Source organism: Myxine glutinosa, chromosome 5, assembly GCF_964187855.1.
Source record: "Myxine glutinosa chromosome 5, kmMyxGlut1.1, whole genome shotgun sequence".
In the NCBI taxonomy this organism is placed as follows: domain Eukaryota; kingdom Metazoa; phylum Chordata; class Myxini; order Myxiniformes; family Myxinidae; genus Myxine; species Myxine glutinosa.
The window spans coordinates 38,015,340-38,034,914 of NC_136265.1; the positions used below are offsets into that span (position 1 = coordinate 38,015,340).

At 45.2% G+C, this 19,575-nt stretch overlaps 1 protein-coding gene across 6 annotated transcripts in view; it reads left to right on the forward strand.

Moving 5' to 3' along the window:
* Nucleotides 1-10,413, forward strand: part of LOC137413238 (uncharacterized) — a 30,029-nt gene extending 19,616 nt beyond the window's left edge. For all 6 annotated transcript variants that reach the window (XM_068098638.2, XM_068098639.2, XM_078777898.1 and 3 more), the window contains one exon: nt 876-10,413. In XM_068098638.2, coding sequence (XP_067954739.2) covers nt 876-2,194 — 1,319 coding nt within the window. In that variant the 3' untranslated portion in view covers nt 2,195-10,413. The remainder of the gene's footprint in view (nt 1-875) is intronic.
* The last annotated feature ends 9,162 nt before the right edge of the window (nt 10,414-19,575 follow it).

A 19,575-nucleotide genomic window follows, 5' to 3' on the forward strand; every position in this document is an offset into this window, starting at 1 on the left:
TTAAGCCAGATTGTCCGGGGTACTCTGGGACGAATCGCATGGCGAGTCGCTGACTTACAGCATTTGCTTTCTGAGCTTTCAATCGCCATCGGAGCTTTTAACAACATACTTTTAACATGCTGGAACATAATTTATGCCAGAGGTAAAAATTAGGTATTTAATTAATTAATTGATGTTATCATAATTGATAACACTAGGGCATGCCCGTACTATATATATATCTAAAATTATATCCCCCCCCCCTCTATTTACATGAAATGGTTTGGTCCAAAGCGAACGGCTTGCGAGTGGTGACAATCCCCCCCCTCTATTTACAAGAAATGGTTTGGTCCAAAGCGAACGGCTTCGGAGTTTGGTAAAGAAATCGCCATCGCGTGCACAAACGCGCAGGAAAGCGAATGAATCGCAAATTCGTTTTTATTAGTTTTATTATTAGTTTTAAAACATAGTTTAACGCCAACATAGTTTGCAAACGTGAAATAAATGAATACGCTCTCAAATGTGCCATCCGAGGCAGAGTGTGCCCGCCACGTTCGGCACACGCGATCGTTCGCTGCTCTCTGATTGGTTGAATCGTTTTTTGGACATAGCTCGGTAAGTAATTGTCCGATTAATATGAAACCTTGAAAAGGCACATCCTCGGGTCCCCAGCAATATACCTGGCAAGTTAAAAGTATATCGGACCCGTGGTTGTCGAGAAACAGCGGTCACAGACAAACGTACAGACGTACAGACAGACAGACAGAGATTACTGGAATTATAGATAGATAATAGAGTTACAAATTTGGGTTGATTCTTTGCAATCGTCACATGCTTGAATGCAAGCGCAAGGCCTGTTTTTAAACTTTCTTTTTTTGTAATCCACACGTGCGCAGAGCTGGTGGAACCTGAAGTCACGAGAATTCAAATGATGGAAGAACACCTTGCGGGATTCCGAGATGAAGATCGTCCGATGCCAGAACCCGTGGAGCCGGTGATGTTGATTGGTCTTTCCGGACAATACGAACGGACAAAGTCTGCCGTTTTCAAAAACTGTGCTGAAGATTCTGGAGAACCGAAAAAATTGAACTTCTGTTGCAATACCTGCGGTAAGATGTTTGGAGAACTCGCCAAGCTGCTGTGCCATGAGAAGGTCCACAGTGACGATAAGGCCTGGGTCTGCAAAGAATGTGACAACAAAACCTTTTCGTCGCGCTTTGCTTATTTGCGCCATCTGCGCAACCATACCGGTGAGCGAAACTTTGGTTGCGAGGAATGTGGCAAGACTTTCACCGATAAATCACACCTGACGCAACACGTGCGCTTGCACACTGGAGATCGGCCATTTGTTTGCGATATCTGTGGCAGAGGCTTTGCACACCGCTCTCATCTATCTCTCCATGTTCGAAGCCACACGGGGGAGAAACCGTTTGAGTGTCAGGACTGTGGAAAGGCCTTCAGGGACCGGTACACACTAGAGCGGCACTATAGGTGCCACACCGGCGAGCGTCCTTACGGTTGCGATGAATGTGGCAAGGCTTTCGGTCACAAGTCATCTCTGACCCAGCACCTACGATTTCATGCAGGGGAGAAGCCCTATGAATGCACGATTTGCGGCAAGTTCTTTGCCGACAAATCAACAAGCGATCGCCACAGGCGCTGCCACACGGGCGAACGGCCGTACATTTGCCCAGACTGTGGCCGTGCGTTTAGCCACAATTACAACCTGAAACAGCATGTGCGATTTCACACCGGAGAAAGACCATATGGATGCGAAGATTGTGGCAAGACGTTTAGTCGGAGAGGGCACCTTGTTCTACATTTGAGGTGTCACAGTGGCGAATGCCCTTATGAGTGTGATGAGTGCGGAAAGAGCTTCAGCCAAAAGTTTAACCTGAAGCAGCACCAGAGGTGTCATGCTGGAGAGAGACCGCACAAATGTGAGGAGTGCGGGAAAGCATTTAGCCAGAAATCCCATCTACTGCAGCACCTACGTATACATTCTGGGGAGAAGCCGTTTTCCTGTGAGCAGTGTGGCAAGGCATTCACCGTGAAGTCATCACTGGTTGACCACCTGAGTAGCCACAGTGAAATAGGTGGTTTTAACTGTGATGCATGTGGGAAAATTTTCCGCCATAAGTCGAGTCTAAGGCAGCACCTGAAGATCTGTAACAAGTCCCGTGAGTCCGAACCGCTCAAAGCTTCTGTATTGTAATGTTTGTGGCTTAGAAATCCGGAGACTTTGGCCACTGTGGCCAAGTGCAAGGGGGGGGGGGGCATTTTCATCACTGTGTGTTGCTGAAAACCCCTGTACTGTTCTTTATAATGAGATTGGGATTTCTTTGGTTACCAAGAAAAGTTTATCCTCATTCAAACTCTCATCCTGTCTCTTCTGCTTACGAGCATCGTACAGTCAAGTGAGTGCTAACACGAAATTGGCTCGACATGTTTCGGATTTCTTGTTTGTTACAATTTCAAAGCTACAGTATTAGTATCAGGTATTTTATACATCTCTCGCTTTGCGAACTGAAGCCAAACTTGTCATTTTGCAAGCAAGGTCTTTCATCGATGACCGTCGGTAACAATGTGTGAAAGCTTTCTCCACGATCACATTTGTCATTTTGAAGTTGTATGTAATTCACCAAGTCTGCAATGTATTTTCTAATTTGAGAGGTCAATCTGTTTTTGAAATTCAATCAAGCCGTTCAATCAGTCTATTATTAAAAAATCAAGTAAATATGTAAATATGCTCGACATATGGGGAGCAACAAAATCTGCCTTTAACAGAGAAGTGTCTTTTTGAGTCTGGAATTCATCCTGAAAGCTTCGTTTTAAAATGTTGACCACATTTCAAAATTCATGGGATATTAAGTGATACTTTTGCAAAGCTCAAGGTTATGGCTTGTGGTGGAAGGGCGATTATTGTGAGGGGGTTAATTAAATAATTCTGCATGGCAGTGTCAGTGTCAACGGCTTGTCCTCCCCAAATACAATGTTGACATACTGAACAATGTAATGCACATTATTTTAAGAGTTGCCTTGCTTTTAGCTTTTTGTATGTTGATCTCAAGCATTGTCTTTCGTGTTGCGTTGTTTTGCATGCACATATTCAACCCAGGTTGAAAACCGTGCTCCCTCTGACGCTACATGTTCATGCAACTTAGCCGTCCCACTTTGGGCTGTCAAAGCGAGCTCACCCGCATTTTATCCTGATCCTTTCCCAAAACGTGTGGATGCGGGCGCACAAATCTGGTGACTCATGGCCGTCTAGATTTTGTGTGAAACCAAAAAAAAAGGCGCCGTTTTTTTGGCCTACGATTATCCTAATTGTTGTTTGGTGCCTCTTAAAAACGGGGAGTAAGGGAAGGGAAGGGAGAGGTTGCACAAGATTATGAAGGTGACGTGAGCTCTATGGAGACTGTATATTGAAGGTCTGAAATCACTCATAGATGTACCGCATTTCTTTCGGGCGCCATGTTGGAAAAACCAAAAAACTTTACACCTCTATATCTCCAAAAGCGCTGCATAGAAAAAAAATGACTCATTGTAATTGGCTGGCTCATTGTAAGGAACTCAACATGGGGAATAACATGTTAATGATGATGTCATAGGTTCCTCCATTATGACATCATAATTCGACAAGAACAAAATTTCATCCGATCAAGATGAAATTTCGTAAGTGTCGTCTATGGATAAATTGGTGGAGAAAAAAAAATTAATGATGATGTCATCAGTCACACGGTTCGGCCGCCATATTTGTTTTAACACAAAAGCCTTAAAAACACATCCTGGCGAGATTTCTCTTTCCAGTGAATCGTAGGTCAATGATTTCTCTTTCCAGTTCATTTTGGTTTCATTAATTCCGGTATTTAATAAGACCATCTTGTAACATCAGAGATTTTAGATAAGGGAATTGCTTTTGGATTATTCTCCTCTCATTATCACTTACTGTTGGCTGCATCATATGCAACTGCTTAGCCTGGTGTTGGCTTAGCGGTTAGGGTGCCGGCTTGGGATCCTAGGATCCTGGGTTCGAATCCCGGTCGATCGCTGAATTAACGCCGGGGGGTTGACTCAGCCTGTCATCCTTCCGAGGTCGGCAAATTGAGTACCAGCTTGCTGGGATGAATGATCCGATTGTACCCCGATTTAGAATAGGTACACCGTATCCCTGCGCATCGTAAGAGCGTGACCAAGGGTTGGCGTCAGGAAGAGCATCCGGCCATAAAAACATTGCCTCAAACAGGGAACCATGATTGTCATGGGGCCCGCAAGGCTAACCCCCGCTCTAGCGGGGAAAATGGCCTTAAAACGATCATTCATTCATTCATTGTTGGTTGCATCATATATTTGGGCTTGGCATCCATATCACATGTAAAGGACAAAAATGTCTTTCAATCCAACGTGGCAGATGTAAGGTAGTTCTTGATCAGTATTATGTATAGGTCAGAGAAACTGGTGTAACTAAACTTTAACCTAATGGTCAATAATCGAGATATATTCAGCATCTCTTGTCCACAATGAGGTGTGCTTTCTGTTTTACTTGCTGTGATCGATGCTGCAAGTGGGGGCTTTGCATTTGCTAGAGGAATGTACTTACGATTCCACATGTTGTGCGTCTCTTGTACTTGTTCGCATTTGCTTGCGGGATGTTAATGATCCCAGGGTGCCTTTGACAAAGATTTGCGTTTGTGGATGTGTGGATGTGCCACCTTCATTGGTGGTGCTTGGTATCCCGGCAAACCGGCGTAATCCCACCATGAGATTTGTTTGGCAGCACATGGTCTCCCACTATGAGAAACCATGAGTTTGGATTTGGAGAAGCCGGACATCAGCTCGCATTGCGCTGGAAGCAATTCGAGGCAGTTAAAATCAACACGGATTTTCAAAAAAAACAATGATGTATTATGCACTTGTTTTCTAAGCTTGTACAAAAATACTGATGAAACGGAAAGACTGAAGGATTGAGTTACGATATTATGGTTTTGCATTTATTCCTGTACGATTTCGGTTTAAATCCTGACCGGGATTTTTGAATTTGTTTGTAGAATTACTATTTTGTTGGTTCTTTTGTTTTAATCACTCGAATTTTTTTTGGTTTTGTCTCTTTAGTAACACCCCCCCCCCCCCAACCCCCTCCTCCCCCAACCCCCTCCTGTCATTTTAAGGTCTGAATATTATGATGTGGTTTTGTTGTTTTATTAGTCCCCTACCGGTGTACACCGGAGGGGACTATAGGTTTGCACTCCGTCCCTCCGTCTGTCAGTCCGTCACGCACAGAAGTTTTCCGGACTTTTTTTTCTAAACTCTTAATGCTAATGATTTCAAACTTGGCACATGGTTTCCTCATAAGTTACAGATCAGGTTTGAACTTCATGACGTTTCGATCATTTTTGACAAAGTTATGGCACTTTGAACTTTGGTAATTTCCCCAACAGTTTTCTGGACGACAGACTGCCGGTAGGGGACATGTATTGCAGCGCAATACTCAGAATGCTTGTTCTTCATGCCATATAATACGCTTTGTCATCTATCTATAATTCCAGTAATCTCTGTGTGTATGTATGTATGTATGTATGTATGTATGTATGTATGTATGTATGTATGTATGTCTGTGACCGCTGTTTCTCGACAACCACGGGTTCGATATACTTGAAACTTGCCAGGTATATTGCTGGGGACCCGAGGATGTGCCTTTTCAAGGTTTCATATTAATCGGACAAGTAGTTACCGAGCTATGTCCAAAAAACGATTCAACCAATCAGAGAGCAGCGAGCTATCAGGTGTGCCGAACGTGCCGAACAGACTCTGCCTCGGACGGCACATTTGAGAGCGTATTCATTTATTTCACGTTGGCAAACTATGTTGCCGCTATGTTGGCGTTAAACTATGTTTTAAAACTAATTAAAACTAATTTGCGATTCTTTCGCTTTCCTGCGCGTTTGTGCACGTTATGGCGATTTCTTTACCAAACTCCGCAAGCCGTTCGCTTTGGACCAAACCATTTCATGTAAATAGAGGGGGGGGATATAATTTTAGATATATATATAGTACGGGCATGCCCTAGTATAAACAAACTTGAGTAAGTCGCTTCACTTTTTCCTTTTGTATCCGAGCAAAGGGAATGTTTGCGTCTCTGGTCTTGAGTTGCTGGATATATGAACGATGCTTCTCTCTGTATTCTTGCAGCTTCTTCTTCTTCTTCAACTTAAGCTGTGAGATCAGTGCTTTGTTAATAGCAGTCTTTCACATCTTGCAGCATAAGACCAAAGATGGGAACTTTTCATTCCTCAAACTCACAAAGCATGGGCAAGCACCCCCTCCAAATTTGCATGTATCTGCTGTAACGAAAAAGATAGACGATGCATCCACGTGAAGCACTCCCAATTTGTGAAACCAATATTACCTGGGTGTTCTAAGCTGTCACCTGCTAAACTAGCAATTCTTTATGTAGGTACGGACAGCTCTTTTTCTTTGCAGCTGCTCAACCCCATGTACACTATAAAAAAACGGATAATTTCATGGTAAAAAAAATAAAAAATGAAATCTATGATTACTTTAGCAATTGTGGTACAAAATGAACAAATAAGGAACAAGAACAGCACTCACTAGAGAGCATACATACCTCTGCCAGGTGAACAGTTTAACTTTTGTATCCCAGAATAGACCAGAAAATCACAATACAAAATCACATTTAATCAAAATCATCCGTCCACAACTTTTTGAGATATCCTGCTTTGTATCGTTTTTGGCCCTATCTTCCAATGGTGATGACAACAACAACAACAACAACAACAGGCATTTTAAGGCCATTTTCCCTGCAAGAGCGGGGGTTAGCCTTGCGGTCCCCATGACAATCTTCTCCATTTTTCCCTATTTTCTGCATCTCTCCTTGTTAACCCCCTTGCCCGCATTTCTTCTTCCACCATCTTTCGCCAAGTCTTTCTCGGTCTTCCCCTTCCTCGACTTCCTTCTACATTCATTTCCATCACTCTTCTCAACCAGTCACTTTCATCCTTCCTCAACACATGACCAAACCATCTCAACCTGTTCCTCTTCACAGCATCAATCACAGGCTCTATTCCCATCATCTTTCGCAATTCATCATTTGTCTTCCTCTCTCTCAACGATACTCCGCACATCCACCGAACCATTCGCATATCCACCCTTTCCAGCCTTCGTTGCTGCTCTACATTCCTTACCCATGTCTCGCTCCCATAAATCATAACACTTCTCACATATGCAGCATACACCTTTCCATTCAGCTTCAACAACACTCCCCTCCTCGTCAGCACGCTACTCAGTTCCCGAAACTTCTTCCATGCACATCTCACTCTCGCAACCGTTGCCGAGTCTGATCCACCTTTTCCATTCAGCATGTCTCCTAGGTAATAAAATGTTGTCACACTTTCCAGCTTCACGCCGTCGCCAAGATCAAACAACATTTACTCTATCTGCAGCTCCCTTTGTGCGCACCTTACACGTGAATGTAGCTGCCACACTGGTTAATGACCCTCTCAAACCACTACATTTTTGATGAACCCACTCAGCACACATTGTACATTGAATGGAATCCACTCCGACACCCTTCCTGCACACAGCACACGACCACTTCCCAGTTCTTTCCATCTCACCACATGCTTTACCACTTGCCATCACCTTCGTTTTTCTGATATTCACCTTCAGACCTTTTGTCTCCATACATTCCTTCCACTTGTTCATCTTCTCCTTCAGTCCATCCATACTTTCTGCAATCAACACCAGATCATCTGCATACAACTACTCCCACGGTAAAGCCTCCTTTACGTTCCGAGCCAGCACCTCCATCACAGCTACAAATAGTAGTGGACTTAGTACCGACCCCTGATGCACTCCCACCTTCACCTCAAACTCACCACTGTTCCCGTCCGTCGTCCTTACAGCTGTGCGCGCTCTTTTGTACATTGCCATCACGACTCTGATCAACCATTCCTCCACTCCTAACTTCCTCAATGCCCATGTCACTACTTCACGTGGAACCCTATTGAATGCTTTCTCCAGATCAACAAACACAAGAAACAACTTCCTCCTCTTCTCCATGTACTTCTCCTGCAACTGCCTCACAATAAAAAGCGCGTCTGTCGTTCCTCTTCCTGGCATAAATCCAAACTGCATTTCGTCGATCTTCACCTTCTTCCTTATCCTCCTCTCCAACACCCTTTCCAATACCTTCATTCCATGCTCCAATAACTCTATCGATCGATACGAGCCACACTCCAGAGGGTCACCTTTCCCCTGTATAGAGGTACGAGGGTACTCAGTTCCCAATCCACTGGAATGCGGCCTTCTTTCACCACCAGATTGCAGATCTCTGTCATTCTCTTCACACCCCAACTTCCTGCTGCCTTCAACATATCTCCCACAACTCCCGTCAGCCCTCCCGCTTTTCTACTCTTCATTGCTTTTATCGCTTCCTCAACTTCCTTCTCGGTTATCTTCTCTGCCGGTCCTAAAACTGGGGGTTACTCTCTATGTTGCCATCCCATTCATTCTCTGCATTCAACAGTATTTCCATACATCTCTTCCATCTTCGTTCAATTCCATCTGGGTCCACAACGATTTGTCCCACTTCATCCTTCAAGCAACTCTCCCCCATCACATCACACCTCTCTTTCGCTATCTGCTTTGCAATCCTGAATACCGCTCTCTGACCCTCTTCCTAATCCAAGCGTCCTCCGAACATTTTCCTACATGCCTCCTGCGGCTTTGCTACCTCTTTCTTTGCAGCCTTCTTGGCTGCCTTATAACTTTCATGCTCTGCCTTTTCTGCCCCCATACCCTTCGCCTTCTGCCACTCCTTGAACTTCTTCCTCTTCTCGTCAATCTTCTTTCCAACTTCATCATCCCACCACCATGTTTCCGAGTGCCTCGGTGGTCCTTTTGTCCATCCACATGCCTCACCAATGGCTCCCAACAGAATATTTTTCATTGACATCCAACCACTTTCAAGCTCAACCACATCATCCTCTACCCCACTCAGCCTCTCTTTTAATGCCTCCCTCACTGTCACCTCTTTCAACCTCCACACCTTCATTCTCGGTTGGTACTTCACCCGCCGAGCTCTCCTCGCACCTTTCACCCTTATGTCGCAGACAACCAAGTGGTGCTGTGAAACAGCCTCCTCCCCCGGGATCACCTTTGTGTTCCGGAGGTGCCCCCTATCTCGCCTACGCACCAGCAGGTAGTCAACGGTTGTCGTCGACCCACCTGACGTGTATGTAACAAGCTTATTATCCTCTTTCTGGAACTGAGTATTGAAGTGAGTATCTTCCAATGGTGATGAATCACTTAAAAATTTATACTCGCCGAATCCAGATCCGGATTTTCACCAAAATTGAATCGTTTCTTCCTTGTCACACACCCAATCTGTCCACCAAGTTTCTTCCAAATCCATCCATAACTTTTTGAGATATCCTGCTTTTTGTTGGTTTTAACCCCATCACTCAATGGTGAAGAATCACTTTAAAAATCAAATAATTCTTATCTCCGAATCCATATTCAGATCTTCACCAAAGTCGAATCGAATCGTCCTTGTCAGACACCCAACCGGTCCACCAAGTTTCATCCAAATCTGTCCACAACTTTTTGAGATATCCTGCTATGTATAGTTTTTGGCCCTATCTCCCAATGGTAAAGAATCACTTTTAAAATTCTAGTAGCCGGATCCGACTCCAGATCTTCACCAAAATCTAATAATTTCGTCCTTGTCACATACGCTACATCTCTGCCAAATTTCGTCCCAATCCGTCCACCACATTTTGAGATATCTTGTTCACAGGCAGACGGACAGATAGCGGTGAAAACATTACCTCAATCCACCTTCGGTGGTGGAGGTAAAAACAGATTTCATTTTTTCCACCCTGAAAAATTTGCCCATTTTCCTAGTGTATAAGTGGTTTTGGTCCATACCCATGCAAATAATTGCTCAATGATGACAGAGTGGCATCATGCAGTTTCTAACTCAGGATACACTAATAAATAAAAAACAACCTAGTAATCTCATCCAGACATTGCAAGGTTCCGGCAATCTGCCTCCTGAGCGGGATGTGCCCTTGTTTTGCAAGGACAGCACGTCTTACTTGTGCATGGTCTTCATTGAACTTTAGAGATTTTTTTCAAAAAATTATAATAACGAAAAAACAAAAACTGTGGCGATCCTGGTCAAGGTGGTTTGCGGAATGAATGCATTTGGCTTAACGAAAGAGCAGTTATCGATTTTGACCAAGGATATTCATTGCAGCCGGTTGTTTTTAGAATACAGTTTTTTTTTGTGTGTTATAATGTGGATGATCTTTGTACTGATCAGAACCGAAAGATTGTATTACCTTGTTTTCTGTAATTGCTTGGATTGTGTCAACTTGTATCAACTTTCAAATAAAAGGCGACAACAAAATAGCAAGGATTTCCCATGTGTTCTGTTTTAAATGAGAAAATGATCAATGATTTTGTTCATACTTGGTACAAAGGCAATACATGATGGTACACTTATGCACATCATTTTGTTTCGCGATGCGATCAAAGATGGCCGCCTAGTGGCCATTTTAGTTGCAAAAAACCCGATGTTGAACACGTCCCAAACCATTTCTCGGACATGCATTTACCGATGTTGTTCAAACTTGGCACACAGATAAATGAATGACGGCTTACATATGCATGCCTTTTCTTTCGAGATCAGATCCAGGATGGCCGACAGGCGGCCATTTTGTTACTTAAACGTGTCGCCAACCATTTATTGAACACGCACGGACCGATTTTGTTAAAACTTGGCACAAAGACAATACATGATAGTCTTTGATTTATGATACCAGATTATGCAGAAGATTTTGTTTTGCAATCCGACCAAAGATGGCCGACTGGAGGCCTTTCACTCGGCACAGCAATATTACTAAAAGCTTTCTTCGTGTTTTTAGCAAATTCAAAAATTGACGCAGAAAATTAGAAAATAAATCCAGTGGTTGGCAAGGAGAGGGGTGCACAGTTGAGGAGTAAGGATGAGGTTTGGGGAAGTGTGTCCGGTTTTATTATGTCACAGGTATCTGATAAAATGTATTCATGCTTTATTCTGTCCTGGTGCAACACAGGAAAAAAAAAGATTTGACTGGGAAGCAACAGCTGTTTGAGTCAACACCCCCCGATTTCCCCTCTCTCCCCTCTCTCCCCTCCTGAACCATCCCGATGGCGTGAGCAAACTCATTACGTCCACAACCGAAGGTGGACGGAAGTTATGTTTTCACCCCTGTTTGAATGTGTGTGAGCATAATATATCAAAATGTTATGGACAGATTCAGATGAAACTTAGTGGACTGGTTGGGTGTGTGACGAGGACGAATTGATTCGATTTTGGTGAAGATCCAGATACGATCTGATAATTTTTATTTTATTTTTTAAAGTGATTCTTCACCATTGAGGGATGGGACCAAAACGATGTATAACACGATATCTCAAAAGGTTGTGGACGAGTTCTGACAAAACTTGGTGGATGAGTTGGGTAGGTGACAAGAACAAGCCGATTAGATTTTGGTTTAGATCCTGATCCAGTCAATCAGTTTGATACAAAACGCAAACTATTCAGCCTGGTGGAGGTATGCGATCTACCGAGTGCTGTTCTAGTTTGTGAGTATTTACATACGTGATGGTGCAAAAGTCGGCTTATCGAGGTCACCAGGCATTTCATTTTTATTTGGTTTATTTTGCAGCAATATAATTATCCAGCAGACCACACTGAGCAATAACTTGGCAAAAGCTGTGGGTAAAAGTCAGGAAATGGTGAAGGTGGTTCATGTGTTTGGACAAAAAGTCTTGGCAGACCTAAACAGCCCCCTTTCTTGTCTTGTATACATATTGTTACGGACCCGGGTTGTCTTGACACCAAATGCTACAGACCTGGGTTGTGGGGTTCACCATGAGGGGACTTCTCAGACTCCTCCCGAACTCCGGCCCTGAGCCCACCAGCTACGGACAACTCCGCGGTCCAGTGGGTTGCTCGCCAACCACAAACACTGATTGATACTGCCAAACCTGGAAGGTTCCTCGCTCTTCCACGAAATGTGTTATCTTTCCGGTGGGTTGACGATGTCAATTGGGGCACAGTTGGGCATGTCAAGTCCATACTTGTGTACTTGATCAGGTACAGTTGAGCAAAACCGTCAAGTCCGTACCGGCTAAATATGTATGGGATCTGATCATCAAATCCGAATCCAGATTTTCATTATATGCTTTAATTAGTCCGTGAGAGTAGATCGTGTTTCCCAGGCAAGGCACGTTTGAATCGGTTGAAACAAAATGGCGGTATAAGAACCAAGTGATGTGACTAAGGGCTGACCAAGATGGTGCACCACCATTTTCTTAAGGCTTATTTTGTTTTTGTTATGAGTATCCCCTAAATTATCTTTAAAAGGGGACCCCAAACGGGAATTTTTTTTCTTTCTGAAAAACCATTGAAAATCGTTAATCGTGGTGTAATTTGATGGGTATTTCTTTAATTATTTTTTTTGCCAATCACAAAGTGTTGAATATAGCTCTAGAATGTTGATTTTAAATTTCACCAGTGACTTCACATCGTGATCTCACCTCAATCCAAATGGCGACTTCCATAGAGAAACAGTGCATTCCGAACTCGGAATTCCGATACTGATTCCTCCATCAGCAACTCTGAAGGTTCTCAGTATGTTGAAATGGATCAGTGGGAGTGTGAAGAAGCTATTGGAGACAAGAATAGTGATAGAAACACTTTCAGAGGAATGTGGGTAAAGTTCATGTCTCTAAACTGGGAATCATATGCTGCTCGATTATACTTCCTGCATCAGCTGTGGAGATATCATCTTTATATATTTCTTTGCAAGGTTTTCTTTCTATGTATGTCTGCACACTAACAATCGACACACACACACACACACACACACACACACACACACACACACACACACACACACACACACACACACACACACACACACACACACACACACACACACACCACAGACATTTGTGATCGTACTGAATTTGAATCTTCCTTTGGTGGAGGTATATGTGATATCGGAGTTGACGTGATGGCATCCGAGACAATGGCTTCTTGGTTTTTGAGCTCTTCAGATGCGTAGGGCAAGGTGGCGGTGATGTGAGGCAGCACATCTAGTAACGTGAGTTCAGTCGTCGGCAGGCCAACACAAATGTCCGATTCACCACTCAAATCGCCCGTGTCCATATGCTGGTAGCTCGGCAGAGAAGGTGTCACAGATTCGTATGACGGCTGTTTCTTCCACTTAATTGTGGAAATGGCATCCTCTCTCAATCATGGTGAATCACCACAATCTCTAGCAATCTCTATTGTTTCATAACAATTCTCTGTAAAATGTTCCGAGCACAAAAGCTACCATTTTGTAGGCCCCATCCACACTCGGATATTTCGAACAAACCTTGTCCAATTTCTGGCAACCCTCTGATCTTTTGGCCATTGGTGTGCATGAAACCATCTCGGTTTGTATTGCTACAACAATCAAGAATGCATGACGAGTCATATTTGTAAAAATTCGAAAATTATTTGCCGTTTGAGGTAAATTGTTCATACATTATTGCTTGAATCTGAGGCGTTATGCGTAGACAATACGGAAGTGGCGGTCGCTTTCACTGACGTCACTGCTAATGTGAAGGAGAAGAAGAAGATTGTTACCTCTGCACGGTTCCGGCTCTGCTCTGCTGCTCCTGGCTTCACCTGCTCGGCTCCTTCGCTGTTTCCTCGGGCTCACTCTCGTGGGTTGTGCCCATTGTTTGCAGCGGCGGTGGTGGCGGTTTGCCGCCGTGATCTTGATTAGCGGCCGTGGTCGTTTGCCGCTGCATTTGCCGCTTTGCCTCCTCAACCTTGGCCTCGTGCTCGTCTCTTCGCTCCTGTCTGCCCTCTGCATGGTCCCGGCTCTGCTCCTGGCTTCACCTGCTCGGCTCCTTCGCTGTTTCCTCGGGCCCACTCCCGTGGGTTGTGACGATTGTTTCGCCTCCTCACCCTTGGCCTCGTGCTCGTCCCTTCGCTCCTGCTGGCATGGCTCTGCGGTACTCCGCCGCAAGGCTTCTCCTGCTTAAAACCCGCTCCACCCCATCATGCATCTCTGCAATCAAATCGAATGGACTCCTGCGTCGACCCAGGTACATTCACCGTGGCTCCGGTCATAAGTTTGTTTATTTACAATCAGGTCACTCCATCCCCATCCTCTGGTCGGCTCAGCGCACTCCCACTCATCGTCCCAACACACCTGGTCACAACAACGCACAAAATCGCACCTCCTGTCTGCGAACCCTGGCCAAATCACCTGGATTCATACCCGCCGTACAAAACAACATCAAGCTCACCCTGTTCAATACCCGGTCCCTCAACAACAAATGCCTCATCCTGAACGACTACATCCTGGAAAATAAACTGGACTTTCTCTGTCTCACTGAGACCTGGCAACAACCACTGGACTACTACACGCTCAACCTCACCACACCCAATGGATATTCTTACATCAATAAACCACGCTCGGAGGGCCGAGGTGGTGGAATTGCCGTTATTCACCGACAAGACATCAAGACCAACCTCATCTCCATCTCATCTGCTCCATCATTTGAACACCTGGCTTTTAAACTCTCTGGTCACACACAGTCAGTCATGGCTGTTGTCTACCGCCCTCCCAAACCACACCCATCATTCCTGTCTGACTTCTCCTACTTTCTGACCCAGCTATGTTCCCTCTCCCTTTCAATATCCACATGGACTCCACTGACTCCACGCTAACCACTGACTTCACTGATTTACTCACCTGCTTTAACCTCACTCAACATGTCAACTTTCCTACCCATAACCGTGGTCACATTTTGGACCTTGTCTGCTCTACTGGACTAATTTTGCACCATCTCTCTGGCTCCGACCTCACTCTCTCTGACCACCTAGCCATCACTCTGACCATCAACATCCCCACCCCAGAACCAAGGCATTATCGCACTATCAACTTCCGTAAGCTAAACGCTCTTTCACCTACCTCATTCTCATCGACCCTCTCTGAAAAAATGTCCACTTCTCCCTTCGTGCCACACCCCTTCTGACCTCACTGACTACTACAACCACACTCTCTCCTCCTGCCTTGACCAACTTGTGCCTATAAAAACCAAAACAGTTTCTTTCACCCATTCTGCTCCCTGGTTTACCCCTGAACTCCGCCTGATGAAAACTCGTGCTCGCCAACTTGAAAGACTCCGCAATAAAACAGGTCTCACAGTTCACTCCCAGGCCTACAAGGACCACATACAACACTATAAAGATGCCCTCTCCCGCGCCCGCTCCGCCTACTACTCTCAAATTATCCACTCTGGCTCCGGAAACCCAAAAGCACTCTTCTCTACAATAAATAAACTCCTCAGCCCCCTGAACACCACCACCCAGTCATTCACAATAGACAACTGCATCTCCTTCCTTTCATTCTTCCAACGCAAAATTGAAAACATCTACAACAGCTTGACCACCGCCGCACCCGCTCCCCCTCAAACCACCTGCCCCCCCTTATCCTGCCATCCCCTGTCTCAATTCTCCCCAGTCTCCCCTACTGACCTCTCTGAACTCCTCATCGGAATGAAAACTGCCACCTGCACTCTTGACCCCATCCCCTCCAGCTTTGTCAAGGCCTCCCTTCCTGCTCTCTCTCCACTTATCATTGCAACAATAAACTCCTCCCTGTCTACAGGCATCGTCCCACCATCCCTCAAAATTGCTGCTGTTACCCCCATTCTGAAAAAACCTGGACTAAACCCTGACACCCTAAATAACTTCAGACCCATCTCCAACCTACCCTTTCTGTCAAAGGTTTTGGAACGCGCTGTAGCCACTCAACTCAAACATCACCTCTCTGCCAATAACCTGTATGAAACATTCCAATCCGGATTCCGCTCCAACCACAGTACTGAAACTGCTCTCCTCAAAATCACCAACGACCTTCTCCTCTCCTCTGACGCTGGCAACCTCAACATTCTCATCCTCCTCGACCTCAGCGCCGCCTTTGACACCATCGATCACACCATCCTCCTCACCCGACTTGAAACCACCTTTAACATTACCGGCACTGCCCTCTCTTGGATTAAATCATACCTCTCTGACAGACGTCAGTTCATCTCCATCAATAACTGCAAATCCCCTACTGCTCCCCTCCCCCAAGGTGTCCCCCAAGGTTCAGTTCTTGGCCCCCTCCTCTTCATCCTTTACCTGTCCCCCCTCGGTCACTTAATCCGCCGTCATGGTCTCCAATTCCACTGCTTCGCCGATGACATCCAGCTTTTCATCTCCACCAAGTCCAACTCCACCGCCACCCACTCTATCCTGACAAACTACATCACTGAAATAAAATCCTGGCTTCAAATCAACTTCCTCAAACTTAACTGTGATAAATCTGAAATAATCATCATTGGCCCAAAAACGCTCACCAAGTCCACCCATAACTTTGCCCTCAACATCGACGGTTTCCCAGTATCCACCTCCCCTCACATCCGGAATCTTGGCATCATCTTTGACCAAACCCTCTCCTTCGACAAATACACTAAACAGATCACAAAGACAGCCTTCTTTCACCTGAAAAACATCGCCCGTCTCCGTCCATCCCTCTCCTCCGTGACTGCAGAAACCCTCATCCACGCCTTCATCACTTCCCGTCTGGACTACTGCAATAGCCTCCTTTATGGTTCACCCTCAACAATCACCAATAAACTCCAATACATTCAGAACTCCGCTGCCCGTCTACTCACCCATTCCCGGACCCGTGACCACATCACCCCCATCCTTTACAAGCTTCACTGGCTCCCCATCTCCCAGAGAATCCAGTACAAAATCCTCCTCTTGACCTACAAAGCCCTCCATAACCTGGCCCCATCCTACCTGGCTGACCTCCTCTCCAGACACACTCCCACCCGCAACCTCCGCTCTGCTGGTACCAACCTGACCCCCCCCCCATCCGGACCAAATTTAGATCCTGGGGTGACAGGGCCTTCTCCATCGCTGCTCCCACCCTCTGGAACTCGCTACCTCACACCATCAGAGACTCCTCCTCACTCACCACATTCAAAACATCACTCAAGACCCACCTGTTCAACACTGCATTCAACATTTAACCCACAGCATCTAACCCCTGACTATCTCCTCTCCTTCTCCCTCCTTTGTGCTTTGAATATTTCCCTATTGATTCTTCTTTTTTTGCAATTGTTTTTATGTTTTGCTATGCATTATGTTTTGCACTCTGTCAAAGCGTCTTTGGGCTTCCTGAAAAGCGCTATATAAAATAAATGCATTATTATTATTATTATTACTAGGGCATGCCCGTACTATATCTATATCTAAAATTATATCCCCCCCCTCTATTTACATGAAATGGTTTGGTCCATGAAATGTTTTGGTTCATTCGCAACGCCAAAGCGAACGGCGAACGCTTTACATGAAATGGTTTGGTGCATGAAATGTTTTGGTCCATTCGCAACGCCAAAGCGAACGGCGAACGGCTTGCGAGTACAGTGACAATCCCCCCGGGGTTTTTATTAGTTTTAAAACATAGTTTAACGCCAACATAGCGGCAACATAGTTTGCAAACGTGAAATAAATGAATACGCTCTCAAATGTGCCATCCGAGGCAGAGTGTGTCCGCCACGTTCGGCACACGCGATAGCTCGCTGCTCTCTGATTGGTTGAATCGTTTTTTGGACATAGCTCGGTAAGTAATTGTCCGATTAATATGAAACCTTGAAAAGGCACATCCTCGGGTCCCCAGCAATATACCTGGCAAGTTTAAAGTATATCGGACCCGTGGTTGTCGAGAAACAGCGGTCACAGACAAACAAACAAACGTACAAACGTACAAACGTACAAACAAACACACAGAGATTACTGGAATTATAGATAGATTATTGTGACTTTTTAAAATACTTTGCTAAGGCTCGTAACAGATCTGACACACACACAGGGACATACTGACGAGACAAACACTTAACACAGCTACTGAGCTTGGTGGAAGTGCCATCACAACTGTCACTTCCCGGGATACTCTGGGCACCAGCGACGTCATAACAATGGCACTGCTTTTCTCACCATACTCAGTGAGGCATTTCCTCAAGAGGAATTTCCTCCTCCCCATGGATGGCAACCGATGGGGATTGTCCATGCTCTATCCTGTTCAAGCAAGGAAGCAGCACGTACCATTTTAAAGTCTGGTATGATTTGAACCGGTCCAAACAGGATGGGTGTTTTTAGTAAACACCGTCTCTTTACTGGATGGCTCTTGACTTCCTACGGGAGCTCATCCGCCCTTTGCCAGGTGTTGTTTTTCATCCTGGCAGGGTGTCACAGTCACCCTCCCCACTAGCAAAGCCAGTGAGGGGTGTCGGTTTAGTCGCAGGTAGCACTTGGTTACATGTCAAAAGTAGCAGTCACAAAAGACTGACCTGACCTAAATAATTGCAAAATTACGCACTTTATAAATCGGAAATAGATACATTATATTTATTTTGTCGGGTATCAAGGGATAGATTAGCCTCCAGGTGGTCTGAGCATTTGGGTTCCCCTTTAAACACACCCACCAAACACTCAGTTTTAATTCATGCACTCCTTCGGAGTTTGCTAAGTATGCATGCAAAATTTGGGGCCGCTCGGTTTCATGGGTTTGGAATTATGGAGGAGACACACTGACTGACATACACACGGACACACTGACACAGACACACACACACTGCCTATTATTATTATTATTATTATTATTATTACTAGCCGAAACCCGTGGAACATCCACGGAAGGGAGGATGTGGTGTATGGATAGAGTGTACCATTATGGATGGCATAGGGGATTTGCTTGTCCGAGTAAGAGTTAGGAAGAAAGATGAGAATGAAGAGTGCGTATATGAACAACGATTGCCGATACCGGCACAAATGCATGCTCTGGATTGTCCACTCAGTGGACGGCTTGCTTTCGCCTTCGCCTGTCCAATCAGCGGACGGCTTGCTTTGCCTTCGCCCAGCAGACGCCAATACGATGGCGTCGTAAGATGGCGTCGTATCGGCAGTTAATCGGATGCTTTTGGGCCCCAACGTCGGCTAATTCAGATTTTTCGAGTATGGCTGTACTTGAGAAACAAAGAGTGCGGTTCGTAGATCGTAAATCCATTAGTGCCGTGGGCATCGGGTCACTGGGTGCGGCGTAAAAGGGATAACAAAGTCGAGTCCTTACGCTATTATTATATAGATTATTATTATTATTATAGATATACAGTGTTAAGGCTCAGTGAGGATTTATAACACACCAGCTGAAGTACCTGGCATTGCCCCATTGGGGGGGGGGGGGAGGGGAGGGGAATGGAAGGGAATGGAGGGGAGGTGTGGGGGGAAAGATGGGAGGACAAATTTACCTTTGTGAAGAACGCTTTAACCTCAGCATTGCGCAGGGTAAAAAAGAAATTGTAATACCCCATGCCACCACCACTAGGTGGCGCTACACGGTACACATTTACGTCGATATAATTTATGCCACGGCCCCCATACCCACGCGTGAGGCTGCGGCCACCTAG